Here is a 14,009-nt window from a genome sequence, read left to right as displayed (position 1 = left end):
CCTCACCCCCCTAGCACTCACCTCTTCACTCCACCTCACCCCCTAGCACTCACCTCTTCACTCCACCTCACCCCCTAGCACTCACCTCTTCAGACTCCACCTCACCCCCTAGCACTCACCTCTTCACTCCACCTCACCCCCTAGCACTCACCTCTTCACTCCACCTCACCCCCTAGCACTCACCTCTTCACTCCACCTCACCCCCTAGCACTCACCTCTTCACTCCACCTCACCCCCCTAGCACTCACCTCTTCACTCCACCTCACCCCCTAGCACTCACCTCTTCACTCCACCTCACCCTCTAGCACTGACCTCTTCACTCCACCTCACCCCCCTAGCACTCACCTCTTCACTCCACCTCACCCCCCTAGCACTCACCTCTTCACTCCACCTCACCCCCCTAGCACTCACCTCTTCACTCCACGTCACCCCCTAGCACTCACCTCTTCAGACTCCACCTCACCCCCTAGCACTGACCTCTTCAGACTCCACCTCACCCCCCTAGCACTCACCTCTTCACTCCACGTCACCCCCTAGCACTCACCTCTTCAGACTCCACCTCACCCCCTAGCACTCACCTCTTCACTCCACCTCACCCCCTAGCACTCACCTTTTCACTCCACCTCACCCCCCTAGCACTCACCTCTTCACTCCACCTCACCCCCCTAGCACTCACCTCTTCACTCCACCTCACCCCCCTAGCACTCACCTCTTCACTCCACCTCACCCCCTAGCACTCACCTCTTCACTCCACCTCACCCCCCTAGCACTCACCTCTTCACTCCACCTCACCCCCTAGCACTCACCTCTTCACTCCACCTCACCCCCTAGCACTCACCTCTTCAGACTCCACCTCACCCCCTAGCACTCACCTCTTCAGACTCCACCTCACCCCCTAGCACTCACCTCTTCACTCCACCTCACCCCCTAGCACTCACCTCTTCACTCCACCTCACCTCCCTAGCACTCACCTCTTCACTCCACCTCACCCCCTAGCACTCACCTCTTCACTCCACCTCACCCCCTAGCACTGACCTCTTCACTCCACCTCACCCCCCTAGCACTCACCTCTTCACTCCACCTCACCCCCCTAGCACTCACCTCTTCACTCCACCTCACCCCCCTAGCACTCACCTCTTCACTCCACGTCACCCCCTAGCACTCACCTCTTCAGACTCCACCTCACCCCCTAGCACTGACCTCTTCACTCCACCTCACCCCCTAGCACTCACCTCTTCACTCCACCTCACCCCCTAGCACTCACCTCTTCACTCCACCTCACCCCCTAGCACTCACCTCTTCACTCCACCTCACCCCCTAGCACTCACCTCTTCACTCCACCTCACCCCCTAGCACTCACCTCTTCACTCCAACTCACCCCCTAGCACTCACCTCTTCACTCCACCTCACCCCCTAGCACTCACCTCTTCACTCCACCTCACCCCCCTAGCACTCACCTCTTCACTCCACCTCACCCCCTAGCACTCACCTCTTCAGACTCCACCTCACCCCCTAGCACTCACCTCTTCAGACTCCACCTCACCCCCTAGCACTCACCTCTTCACTCCACCTCACCCCCTAGCACTCACCTCTTCACTCCACCTCACCCCCTAGCACTCACCTCTTCACTCCACCTCACCCCCTAGCACTCACCTCTTCACTCCACCTCACCCCCTAGCACTCACCTCTTCACTCCACCTCACCCCCTACCGCTAATCCTTCCTTGCATAATGTCTTGTTGTCCATTGTTTGACATGGGCTGACACTATAAGGTCTCAGAGGCACTTGTATTGCCCTCCATGTTCTACTTGCCCAAAGGTCATGACCAGCTGCCCAAAAAGTAAATCACCCATTAGAAAATGACAGGTTAAAATGTACACTTTGTAGCACAAACTGTTCGATACAATCGATAACTGCCGAGTGGCGACAGTGCACTTTGAAAGACAGAAGTGCAACCGATAGTTGTAAAAAGGTAGCATTGTTCTTCGTGGATAGCCAATAATATTTACTGAAGACTAAATGCACTTGCTCGTCGGGCAACTTTAAAGCAAACTCAACTTGCCCAAACTTTTTATTGACTTGCCGTCGGGCAGTCGGGCAAGCCGTTAGTGTCAACCCGCCGGATAGACGACATCTACAGTTCCACTATACAGTACTGTATGTTGGTTAGATATTCGTCCATTGTAAATAGCGCCCTTCACGTATACTGATTAGTGATCAATTACATCGATGGCGACTTTCGCTTAAAGATCATAGGACTCGGGGCATCTGCCCGTGCATAATTCTCAGACAGAACCAGTGAACAGTGAAGGTGCAACAGGTCTGCAGCTGTCTGCCCTGCCCCATGTGTGTACCCTAGGAGGGGGGGGGTCCAACCAGGCGGCAATCTGGAAGCAATCGCTGCCTTTCCTTTTCATCAGCCTGGTGTTTGTTAACAGAAAGTGTTCGGGGCAGCGGGGTCCACAGGTCACAGCCCTATCCAAACACACCCAACCATCATAATAATAATCATCATTTGGTACAGTTTTTACTTTCTTTTTTTCCCCACCACCCCTAAAAGAAACCTTAGCTCTGATATTCAGCAGAAACGCCAACAAGGGCCCCCGAAACTTCATTTTGGTCACACTTTCACCCCCTCGGCGTGATTTATGAGCACCGCCTTTAACCGCTAGCATGGGCTTAGCAACGGGACCGTCAGAATATACATATAATGCCCGTGTTGTGTAAGTGCAAGTGGCAGTCGGGCTTTGTTATGTCCATTAAGTTAAGTTAAGGGGATTCCTTCCACTTTGGACAAAGTGAGATTAAAAACACATTGCGAGGACAAAGTGCAGACCGGTGATAACATCTGCACTGAGTGGGTTTTTTTCTTACAGCCTGCTTACCAGCACGCTGCAGCTCTGCTGACTCCTAGTGGCCACGTTATAAACGGCAAGACATAAAACTTTTACCGAAATAATAAACGCAAATATAAGGCTTTCCATAACATTGAAGCACCATTAAAGGAGAATTCCATACTAAAAGGCTTTCTTACCTTTCTTTGTAGTTCCAGAGGTCCAGGTGTAATTTTGTGCAAAAGCTCCTTATTGGCTATTTCCCCTACCATAAGCCCTCAATGAATGGCATTGAATGGAATGGGAATTGAATGGGGCTATGGGGTGTTGTGGTAGGGAATATAAGGAGTTTTTGCACAAAAAAACACCTGGACCTCTTTGGTGGGGACGTAACAACTACAAAGAAAGGTAAAAAAGTTAAGAAAACATTCTCCTTTAAGGTCACCACACACTGAGCGCGTTTTTCGGATTTCTAGCTGCGTTTCTCCATCGGTTTCCCAGAAAACGCGTCCAGCGTGCAACCACCTTTAGGGTTTCTTTGGGGGTGCCGTATATAGGCCTATTCATACTACGGTTTTATAGGCGACAAGGTGTCCACCTGAAAACGACAACATGACAGCACCGTAGTGGTAATAAGCAGACTCACTCGGGCTGCAACGATTCATCGATTCATCGTAATCGAATCGATTATTCAATTTGTTGTCAACTAATTTAGTAATCGTTTCGGCAACTAATCACTAGTTTGCAATTTATCATAGGTGATTTCCATGCACTTAACCATAGTTTATCCAGTGTCAAGTGTAAGTAAAGTAAAAGAGAAGTGAGCCATCTCTCTTCCATTACAATCTGATGATAGTTGCACACTGCATTGCGTTGTCACACCGCAATGCAGGTCTCATTGAAAATGAACTATAGGCGCGTTTTATCGCTCCCCGTTTACACATCTTTCTGTTTTTACTACAGGTCACCTTATCACCTAAAAGGACCACTTTTCAACCTACCTTCATATAATTGGTCCTCACTCCTCACTAATGACCATGATAAAATAGCACCATCTACTCAGTCTGTGTCTCATAGGAGGGCTGTGTGGGGGCAGTTCAGAAACCTGTCCACCGGTGGCATCATCGATGCGGAATCCAAGCTAATAGAAACTGCAGGCTTTCTAGTCCTGAAAGGTTGCAATGTGAAAATGGAAGCTCACGATAATAAAAAATCTAAATTCAATTTTGTTAAAAAACAATCTGCTTAACAATGATGATGTGGTGAACAGGCTTCTGAACTGCTCACAGCCCTTAATGAGACACAGACCGAGTAGGAAAACAATGGTGCTATTTTATCATGAACATTAGTGAGGACATAATTATATGAAGAGAGGTTGAAAAGTGGTCCTTTAAGTCCTACTATAGTGCCCACTATAGTGCGGACCAAATAACTGCACCTTGCTAAAATGGTTCTGTAGTTTATAACTTAGGCTAAATGAACTCAGCCGTAATGTATTGCCAGCTGTATGTAAGCCTGTGTGAGTCTCTGGGTTTATTTAGTGACACAAGCATGTCACTTCAAGGTCCTGCCCTCGGGTAGGAGATACACTGCATCGAGAAGGCAAAGGGCACTGCCAGTTTCATCCCCTTCTGCCATTAGGTTCCTTAACAAACACAAACCCCCAATACCTGATTCACCTCAACTGGACCTGCTCGCCATGAGTGCCCCCGGCGTGAGCACACACACACACACACACACACACACACACACACACACACACACACACACACACACACACACACACACGACTGAGCGCTGATAATGGACATGCACGCACGCACGCACACACAAATTATGAGTGTTTCATGGTGTGGAGAGAGACTTTGCTTTCCTTTAAATAGTTTTAACATTTTTAGAATGATTTTACTAGTAGCCTACTTTGCTGGGTGTTTTATTGTATTTGTATAATTATTTATTGTCCTGTATGATGTATTGTCCTGAATGTATGCATTGACCTGAGCAAAACAAATTTCCCTTGTGGATAATAAAGACAATGAATTTCTACATTGGATACACTGTGAACACAGGGTATTTTTTTTGTGTGTGTTTGACATACAGGTAGTTCCTGCCTGACATTGATGATGATACTCATACTAACGACTCCTCCATAAACTCACAGTCACACAGTGCCCTCTACTGGTAACAGCTGTGCACACAACAAACATATAAAATTCATAATAACACCCCATTCCCTAGAAAAGAGCAACAGGCTCTATATGTATGCACAGTTGCACAGTACAGAATATCTCTTTCTACTTCCGGGCCCCCTTCGCTGCTTCCTTTACAGGTGTTACCGATACTAGTAATTAAGGCTCCGTTCCATTTAGTGCACAGTGGTACTCAAACTTTTAATTTCAAAGACCCCCATAATAGAGTCTCTCTACTGAGAGTGTACGAATGGAACCAAATGGACCCGTAACCCATACGGGGCCCTTTGGAGCCTGCTCAAGGACACTCTGAGACCCACTGGTGTAGCAGAGTGTTTCCAGTGAGCCAACATTGCACAACAGCAGCACCCTGACTCTGTTTGACCAGAATGGAACAGAGCCTTCATTAGTATCATTAACACTGACTCTGTTTGACCAGAATGGAACAGAGCCTTCATTAGTATCATTAACACTGACTCTGTTTGACCAGAATGGAACAGAGCCTTCATTAGTATCATTAACACTGACTCTGTTCGACCAGAATGGAACAGAGCCTTCATTAGTATCATTAACACCGACTCTGTTTGACCAGAAAGGAACAGAGCCTTCATTAGTATCATTAACATCGACTATGTTTGACCAGAATGGAACAGAGCCTTCACCAGAATGGAACAGAGCCTTCATTAGTATCATTAACACTGACTCTGTTTGACCAGAATGGAACAGAGCCTTCATTAGTATCAGCAGTAACATCCGTGAAGGAAGTAGGGAAGATTAGGAAAGGAAGAGACATGACATGTCTCGCCCACTCATAACATTGTGTCTATGGGGCATGGAAAATTGTACCTGGCAGGTGGAGAACAGGTATACAGGAGTGGGAGGTGGCGTCTGGCCCAGCTCACAGCTCAGACCCAGAGAGGTCAGGATCTCGGTCAGGACCTCGTAGCGCCGCGCGTTGCTGGACTTGAGCTCGTCGAAGCCCTCCGACGTCACCTCCTGGGACTCCGGCGACATTTCCAGATGCACCTGCAGCCAAGAAGGCGGGATACTAATTCCTTTTAGAAAGCAGCTGCTTTGTGGCTAGCTGTAAAAAGGCGCAATGACACTTTGGTAGAGGTTGGGGTCGTTTAGTTATCTTGTTATTGTGTAACTCTAAAGTTGAGAGTTTTGGTGATATATATTTTCTTCACCAGTTCATTAGAAATGGATTTTTAGAGATGTACCCATACCAGTTTTTCCTTCAAGATACCGATTCGGATAACCACAACCCAAACAGAATGCATTGTGACAATATGGATTCGGATAACCACAACCCAAACAGATTGCATTGTGACAATATGGATTCGGATAACCACAACCCAAACAGATTGCATTGTGACAATATGGATTCGGATAACCACAACCCAAACAGATTGCATTGTGACAATATGGATTCGGATAACCACAACCCAAACAGATTGCATTGTGACAATATGGATTCGGATAACCACAACCCAAACAGATTGCATTGTGACAATATGGATTCGGATAACCACAACCCAAACAGATTGCATTGTGACAATATGGATTCGGATAACCACAACCCAAACATATTGCATTGTGACAATATGGATTCGGATAACCACAACCCAAACAGATTGCATTGTGACAATATGGATTCGGATAACCACAACCCAAACAGATTGCATTGTGACAATATGGATTCGGATAACCACAACCCAAACATATTGCATTGTGACAATATGGATTCGGATAACCACAACCCAAACAGAATGCATTGTGACAATATGGATTCGGATAACCACAACCCAAACAGATTGCATTGTGACAATATGGATTCGGATAACCACAACCCAAACAGATTGCATTGTGACAATATGGATTCGGATAACCACAACCCAAACAGATTGCATTGTGACAATATGGATTCGGATAACCACAACCCAAACAGATTGCATTGTGACAATATGGATTCGGATAACCACAACCCAAACAGAATGCATTGTGACAATATGGATTCGGATAACCACAACCCAAACAGATTGCATTGTGACAATATGGATTCGGATAACCACAACCCAAACAGATTGCATTGTGACAATATGGATTCGGATAACCACAACCCAAACAGATTGCATTGTGACAATATGGATTCGGATAACCACAACCCAAACAGATTGCATTGTGACAATATGGATTTGGATACTTCAGTGATGCTTGCGGAACTCGACTTCGTCTCGTTCCTGAACGCATCCCTGTCGTGGCAATAATCACGTTAACTCACACCTTCTCGTGTAATATTGCTTAATTCCACAACGGCCGGTGGACAGGACATCCATACCTGACACAGGACGGCCTCTCCTCCGTCCTCTCCGTGGGTCAGCCTGACGATGACCATGTCCCTCTGGCCGGGGGCGTGGTCCTCCTGGCCCCCCGTCATCTCCCCCCACAGCTCCACCTCACCCCCTCCCAGGGGGTCCCGGACAAACACCTGGCCGCTGGCCCGCACGCTGAGCTGCACACAGTCAATCACAATGACAGTCCTGTTTTTACTCCACCGCCTAAAACCCATTAGGACCTGGAACGCAGCGGTGTCACTTTAGCGTTTTAACCACTTTAACCGACCCAGCCCTAGAATAGAGATAAAATGGTAAATGGTGCACTTTACATAGATTGTGCATTACATTCACCCATTCACACACACACACATTCATACACCGATGGCGGCAGAAACCATGCAAGGCACCAACCTGCACATCAAGAGCAATTAGGGGAGTCTTGCTCAAGGACACTTCGACACAAACTCTGGGGGAGCCCGGGTTTGAACTGGCAACCTTGCGGTTGCCATCCGGTCGCTCTACTAAGTGAGTGTCAAAAAAAGACATTAGATGTTTTCCCGGGACACAAACGTAGTGAAAATAGCAGATCTACAAGCTTGTAGATCGGCTATTTTCTATACTTGTTTTCTAATTTATGGCAATTCTTAGATTGTTCTTTTATTCATGAAAATTACTGAAAATAAATCTTTTTTCTGAAAACGTTTTGAAATGATAATTTTCTATATATATTTTTTATCCCACGATTTTGTAACCCATTTTTCACCCCTGTGTCAAACATCTAATGTAATCCTTGGCTCTACACACCCTCCACCAACCTAGTCCCCATATACTGTATGGGGGACAAGGGGAGAGCAACGGACTTGAACTCATGCTTCCTTCATGCCTGAGTGTCCAAGTTGCTCCTTTACACCTGACAGGGGGTAGTTTCCCTGGTTGGACGTAGCGCATGGAAGGAACAAGTTATTCCAACCAGTTCCTTTCCCCTCCATCAGGCGCCCCGGCTGGCCAGGGGGAGGCAGTTTAGTGACCAGGATTACTGCATGTTTTTTGTGAGGGTACCTACCCTAGGGGACACGGGGAGAACATGCAAACTCCACACAGAAAGGCCCTTTCGCTAACCCCGCCTTCGGGTATGGGCACTGATGACGCGGAGGAGGAAACACGGCGCCAGCACCCACAGCATCCCAAGCGGGAATCGAACCCAGGACCTTCTAGCTGTGAGGCGACAGCACTACCAACTGTGCCACCGTGCCCCCATTGAAATGATAAAACACATTTTATATTATAATATAATATTTAATTTCATGCTTATGCTAGTGTGCCAGTGATTATAATCCCCGGGTCAACTCCTGGTCTAGACCAGTACATATAATTCCCGGGTCTACTCCTGGTCTAGACCGACCTGCAGTTGTGTGGTAATCCAGTGATTATAATCCCCGGGTCTATAGTCTAGACCGACCTGCAGTTGCGTGGCGTCCTCCCTGGTGAAGCTGAGCCTGCCGATGCGCTGCCTCCGGTTCTCCCTGGCCTCCAGGCACAGCCCCGACGGGCACAGTGTGGAGGACAGCCCCAGGACCCTGCCGCCCGCCACGCCCAGGTAGTGCAGGAAACGGGTCTGCAGCTGGAGGGGGGGGGGGGGGCAGAACCAGGTGACTAATAGAGTAACATGACCTTTGACACAAGCTAAATCAATAGAAGAACAGGGTGACAAGATACAACCTCTCCAGTATTGTACACGTTATTATATTGAACTCATCCAACACCATGCCTCCACCCGCTCCCCGTGAGGCTAACCGGCTAGCCGGTTACCCCCTGAACTTCCCTAGTACCAACCTGTGGCGTGAGCGCCTCCAGCTAACCGGCTAGCCGGGTTACCCCCTGACACCCCTAGTACCAACCTGTGGCGTGAGGCTAACCGGCTAGCCGGTTACTCCCTGACATCCCCCTGACATCCCCCTGACATCCCTAGTACCAACCTGTGGCGTGAGCGCCTCCAGCTAACCGGCTAGCCGGTTACCCCCTGACATCCCTAGTACCAACCTGTGGCGTGAGGCTAACCGGCTAGCCGGTTACCCCCTGACATCTCTAGTACCAACCTGACGGTACCCCCTGACATCCTTAGTACCAACCTGTGGCGTGAGCGCCTCCATCTCGGCCAGCACCAGCAGCGTGGTGCAGTGGGTCCAGGGCTGTGTGAGGACGTGTCGGGGCAGCAGGTGGTAGATGACATAGCGCTCCGTGTCCACGCACTCCGCCAGCAGGCCGCGGATCTGCTGGAAGCGCTCCTCGCTGCCGCCCGTGTACACCAACACGTTTGGCGGTTTGCCCGTCCCGTCCCGGCCGCGGCCCGACCCCGTATCGTCGTCCTGAAATGAGAGGTCGCCAACAGTTAAAGGTCCATGCACACTGGCTGCGTTTTTCGGATTTTTTTAGCTGCATTTTTTCATCGGTTTTCCGAAAAACGCGTCCAGTGTGCAACCACCTTTAAACCCATTTAGGCCTAAAAACGATTCTAAAAACGCCTTCTAAAGCCTGACCTAAGTTTTCTGCAAAACTTCAAATATTTATATAGCAGCATAATTCTTTTGTATTTTTTTAATACTGTACATACTGTACAGAACCCAAAACTAAGTTCCCGGCCTGAGGGGGTAAAACACCAAAAGGGGTTCCCGCCCAGAATGGGTTAAATATGCATATCATAAATGCATTTTTTTCCTAGTAATAATCCCATGTGCCTTTTAACCCCTTTTGGTGTTAGCATTAAGTTATACTAAAAATAGCAGATCTACAAGATCATGGCTACGAGCTTGTAGGTCTGCTATATATCCTGCTATATATCCTAACTGCTACTTTTGCTGAATTTGAAATCCTGAAAAGGTTCACCATTTTGGGACATGAATGAGATCTTCCGCCCGACAAGAGACAAAAAAAAAACGGCACCAGGAACCAACCGTTTTACACTGAGGAAAACTAAATAGAAACTAAGCCACGATGACTAAAACTATGACTACATTTTGTGACAATTTCGTCAACAAATAGAAAGTAGACTAAAATGTTAGGGAGGGACTAGTGGACTAATTTTACGCTTGGTTGCATGCTGAAAATAGCCGATCTACAAGCTCACATGCGACACGTTGTGAGCTTGTAGATCGGCAATTTTCAGCAAGTGTAAAATGTGTCATTACGACGCCATCAAGACCCGGCAAAATACATTTCAGTCTTATGACTTTCAGTCGACTAAAATCTAAATCTAAAAACTAGACTAACACTAAAACATTTCGGGTGACTGAAATGTGACTTCAAAACTAAAGTGAAAATGATTCAAAAGACTACGGACTGGAACCAGATCACGATGTGCTGTCCATAGACAAACAAACACCATACCTGGAGGTCGCCCAGGCCCTCGTCCTCGCCCTCGCTGCCGCTGGGCGCAGTGCGGGCGGCATCGTCGGGCAGATCGGGGATGTTCTCGGCCGAGGCGTACTTCACAGACAGGATGGTGCTGTTCTCCAGCTCCAGACATTCGTGGCAGTTGGACAGGTGCAGGTGTGTGTGGCTGTGGGCCGACATGTGGCCCGCAGGCTCCTGGCTGCCGCTGCACAGCGGCTCCGAGCCTCTACGCTCCTCCAACCTATAGGAAAACACATTAGTAGTAGTAGTAGTAGAATTATTAGTATTGGTTTAATTGTGGGTTTTTTTGTCATTGGAAGATAACATTAACCTGGAGTGCTTGCACTTTTCCTGTTTTGTATGAGTCTATGGAGAGGAGACTTTTTGGTATTTTTGGTTTCTTCCCCCCTCCCCCCCCTGTCTTTGAAAAACATTTTGACCATGTCATATATACATTAGTATAAAATAATCATTAATAATAGTTAAAATAATCATTGCATAAGGCCCATGTGACAGATAACTGAAATATGACTGACCATGTCATATATATATAGTTAAAATAAACATTGCATAGGGCCCATGTGACAGATAACTGAAATATGACTGACCATGTCATATATACATAGTGTAATAATAATCAAAATAAATACGATGGCCAGGTCAGGTCATATATTAATTAACGTGCAGGGACCACAGGCGCACTAAGTGAGGACCCCCACTTTGCCCGAACCTCTTCCTGGTGTCGGGTGGTAGCAGCAGGCTGCCCTTCCTGCACTGGGTGTGCTGAAGCTCTGGCTCCTCGTCTCTCCCGTCACACGGCGACGCTACAGAAAGCACGATCTCCGTCTGCGTGTTGTCCAGAGCGAGGGACGACAGGTTGTCTGTGTTCTCTGTTCGTGGCTTCTCCAAAAGTTCTTTGAGGGACGACTCTTGGAGCAGAACGGCTATAGGGGAAACATTAAAAATAATAATAAATTAAAAAAAGATATATATATATAGTTACTGCAAAATGTACCTCCCGTAAGATACATGACTCTTCTAGAGTTAGAGTGCTATATTATATTATGGGTTTCGTCAATATAGCTTTTTTTTACGACATAGGCATCTGCAATTGACCCTTCGCTAAACCCCACCTCAAAAGCGATTGTCCAATGCCAATCCAAATAGGTTTCGTTGTGGTCATCACCTCGTGGCTGTCGATGTCATTTTGCATGGCTGTGTTGTTGAACACACACGATATGTATACGATTATACAACATGGCTCTTCTAGAGCTAGAGTGCTATATGGGGTTCGTCAATATAGCTTTTTTTGACGACATAGCTAGCGGCAATTATGTGGTCAATGAATGAGCCACGATTGTTTATACCACTTTCAACCCGCCATCTCAAATATTTTCAAAGGTTTTGAAGCAAATTACGACCTTGTAGTAGATTTGCTTGGTTTAATTAAAGACAGTTCAGTTTATGTGTGTTTTATATTTAATGTTCATTGTTTAATTAAAGTAAAATGTTCATTTCATGTATCGACGTTTAATATCAAAAAGTTATTTGATTGCATTAGTTTGTTTGCTTGTCAAGTGTCAAATAGAAACTTAAAGCGCAAATACCATGCATTTTAAAACTGATTTTAATATTTAATAATCATATTGTCTATGTCCCTCAAAGTTATTTCTAATGGTTTGAGCCTCAATCACCACTCTGATATAACCAGCCTTGTCAATTATTTCTGGACTTTGAAAGCAGTTTTAGCTGCAGTACCACAATGTCCTGAGGTGGAGAGGGTGCTGATATGCAGATTATTTAATATTTGAGTCATTATAATACTCATGCTAGATAAAACCAGGCTTGTTTCCATTCCATGCCAGCTTGGAAAATCAACAATGGTGGACATTGTAAACAAAGTGGAAATGCAAATTTGCAACTAAAGACTGAGAAAAGGAGGAATTATACAAAGTAGGGTGACATTGATGACATCACGATGAGGCCAAAATCAGTCGAGCTGTTTCTGAGAGCAATTTCCATTAAAACACCCATATGACATGAAGGCCTGATTGTTCAAAATTGGTTATTTGTGGGGATAGAAAACACACATGGGAGCCCCAAAAACACAAAAGAAATTGAAAAAGTTGAATTTTATGTTATAGGTCCTTTAAGCAAGGGTTGGGTCCGCAGTCATTACAGAGAATGCTCACAACGTTGTGAGCTTGTAGATCGTCTATTGTCAGCATGCAAAATAAAATGACTTGTCTTTTAGTTCTACTGGATCTCTTCTTCACTAGTCCCTCCCGAACATTTTAGTCGAAATTGTCAATATGTTTAGTCTTAGTTTTAGTCGTCGTAGCTTTGTTTTTCTTTTGTTTTCATTTTATTTTCGTCTACGAAAAAAAGGTAGCCGACAAACATTTTTCGTTATAGTTTTTAGTCGTCAAAATCAACACTACCTAGAATGGAACTATCTTTTTTTATATATATATATATATATATATATATATATGTGTGTTTTTGTGGCTTTCGCCTTTATTTTTATATATTTTATGGAGGGACAGACAGTAGGCTGACAGGAAATGGGGAGAGAGATGGGGGGGGGGGGAAGACATGCAGTAAAGGCCGAGTCGAACCCGCCACACACTGCCAGACTGGATTACCAGCCAAGGTGCCTGGACCACTGAGCCACGGCCATGCAGGCCGAGAAGGGAACTCTTAACACGAGGAAGGGAACTCACAGACTATCTTTGAAGGCACTAATCCATTGTCCAGCGCCAGGCGGTCTTCTATGAAGGCTACGCCCAGGCGGCTGAAGTCGTCCAGACTGGCCTGGCACACTGCCCTGAAGGTCTGACCAGGCTCACGGGCCAGAGGAACACAGCACTCTGACCACTTCACCACCTGAACATTACAAATAAAAACACATTACACACAGCCCTGAGCGGCTGGCCAGAGGAACACAGCACTCTGACCACTTCACCACCTGAACATTACAAATAAAAACACATTACACACAGCCCTGAGCGGCTGGCCAGAGGAACACAGCACTCTGACCACTTCACCACCTGGACATAGAAAAAGCAAACAAAAAACATGAAATGACTCAAACTGCTCAAACTGGCTTCTGTGATTCCCCTAGTGATTTTTAAAAGGATTCTCATGGGCACACAGTCCTATAATAGTTTAGTAGCAAACATTGTTACTTAGTTCTTACATTAGTTTTACTGGTCATTTTGACTGATATTCCAGTTTTTTCCTTAAGCTTCCTTCGG

General features: G+C 46.4%; 1 protein-coding gene across 3 annotated transcripts in view; it reads right to left on the bottom strand.

The window, feature by feature from the left end:
- hlcs (holocarboxylase synthetase (biotin-(proprionyl-CoA-carboxylase (ATP-hydrolysing)) ligase)) overlaps positions 1-14,009 on the bottom strand; it is a 53,039-nt gene that overhangs the window by 33,530 nt on the left and 5,500 nt on the right. For all 3 annotated transcript variants that reach the window (XM_080780955.1, XM_080780956.1, XM_080780957.1), the window contains 7 exons: positions 13,476-13,638; positions 11,483-11,696; positions 10,747-10,993; positions 9,492-9,728; positions 8,822-8,983; positions 7,365-7,538; positions 5,870-6,049 (listed from right to left, as the gene is read on the bottom strand). In XM_080780955.1, coding sequence (XP_080637081.1) covers positions 5,870-6,049; positions 7,365-7,538; positions 8,822-8,983; positions 9,492-9,728; positions 10,747-10,993; positions 11,483-11,696; positions 13,476-13,638 — 1,377 coding nt within the window. The remainder of the gene's footprint in view (positions 1-5,869; positions 6,050-7,364; positions 7,539-8,821; positions 8,984-9,491; positions 9,729-10,746; positions 10,994-11,482; positions 11,697-13,475; positions 13,639-14,009) is intronic.

Source organism: Protomyctophum bolini, assembly GCF_963924005.1.
Source record: "Protomyctophum bolini genome assembly, chromosome: 13".
NCBI lineage: Eukaryota > Metazoa > Chordata > Actinopteri > Myctophiformes > Myctophidae > Protomyctophum > Protomyctophum bolini.
Note: the sequence above shows the minus strand (reverse complement) of the source record. Positions and strands in the feature narration are given on the sequence as shown.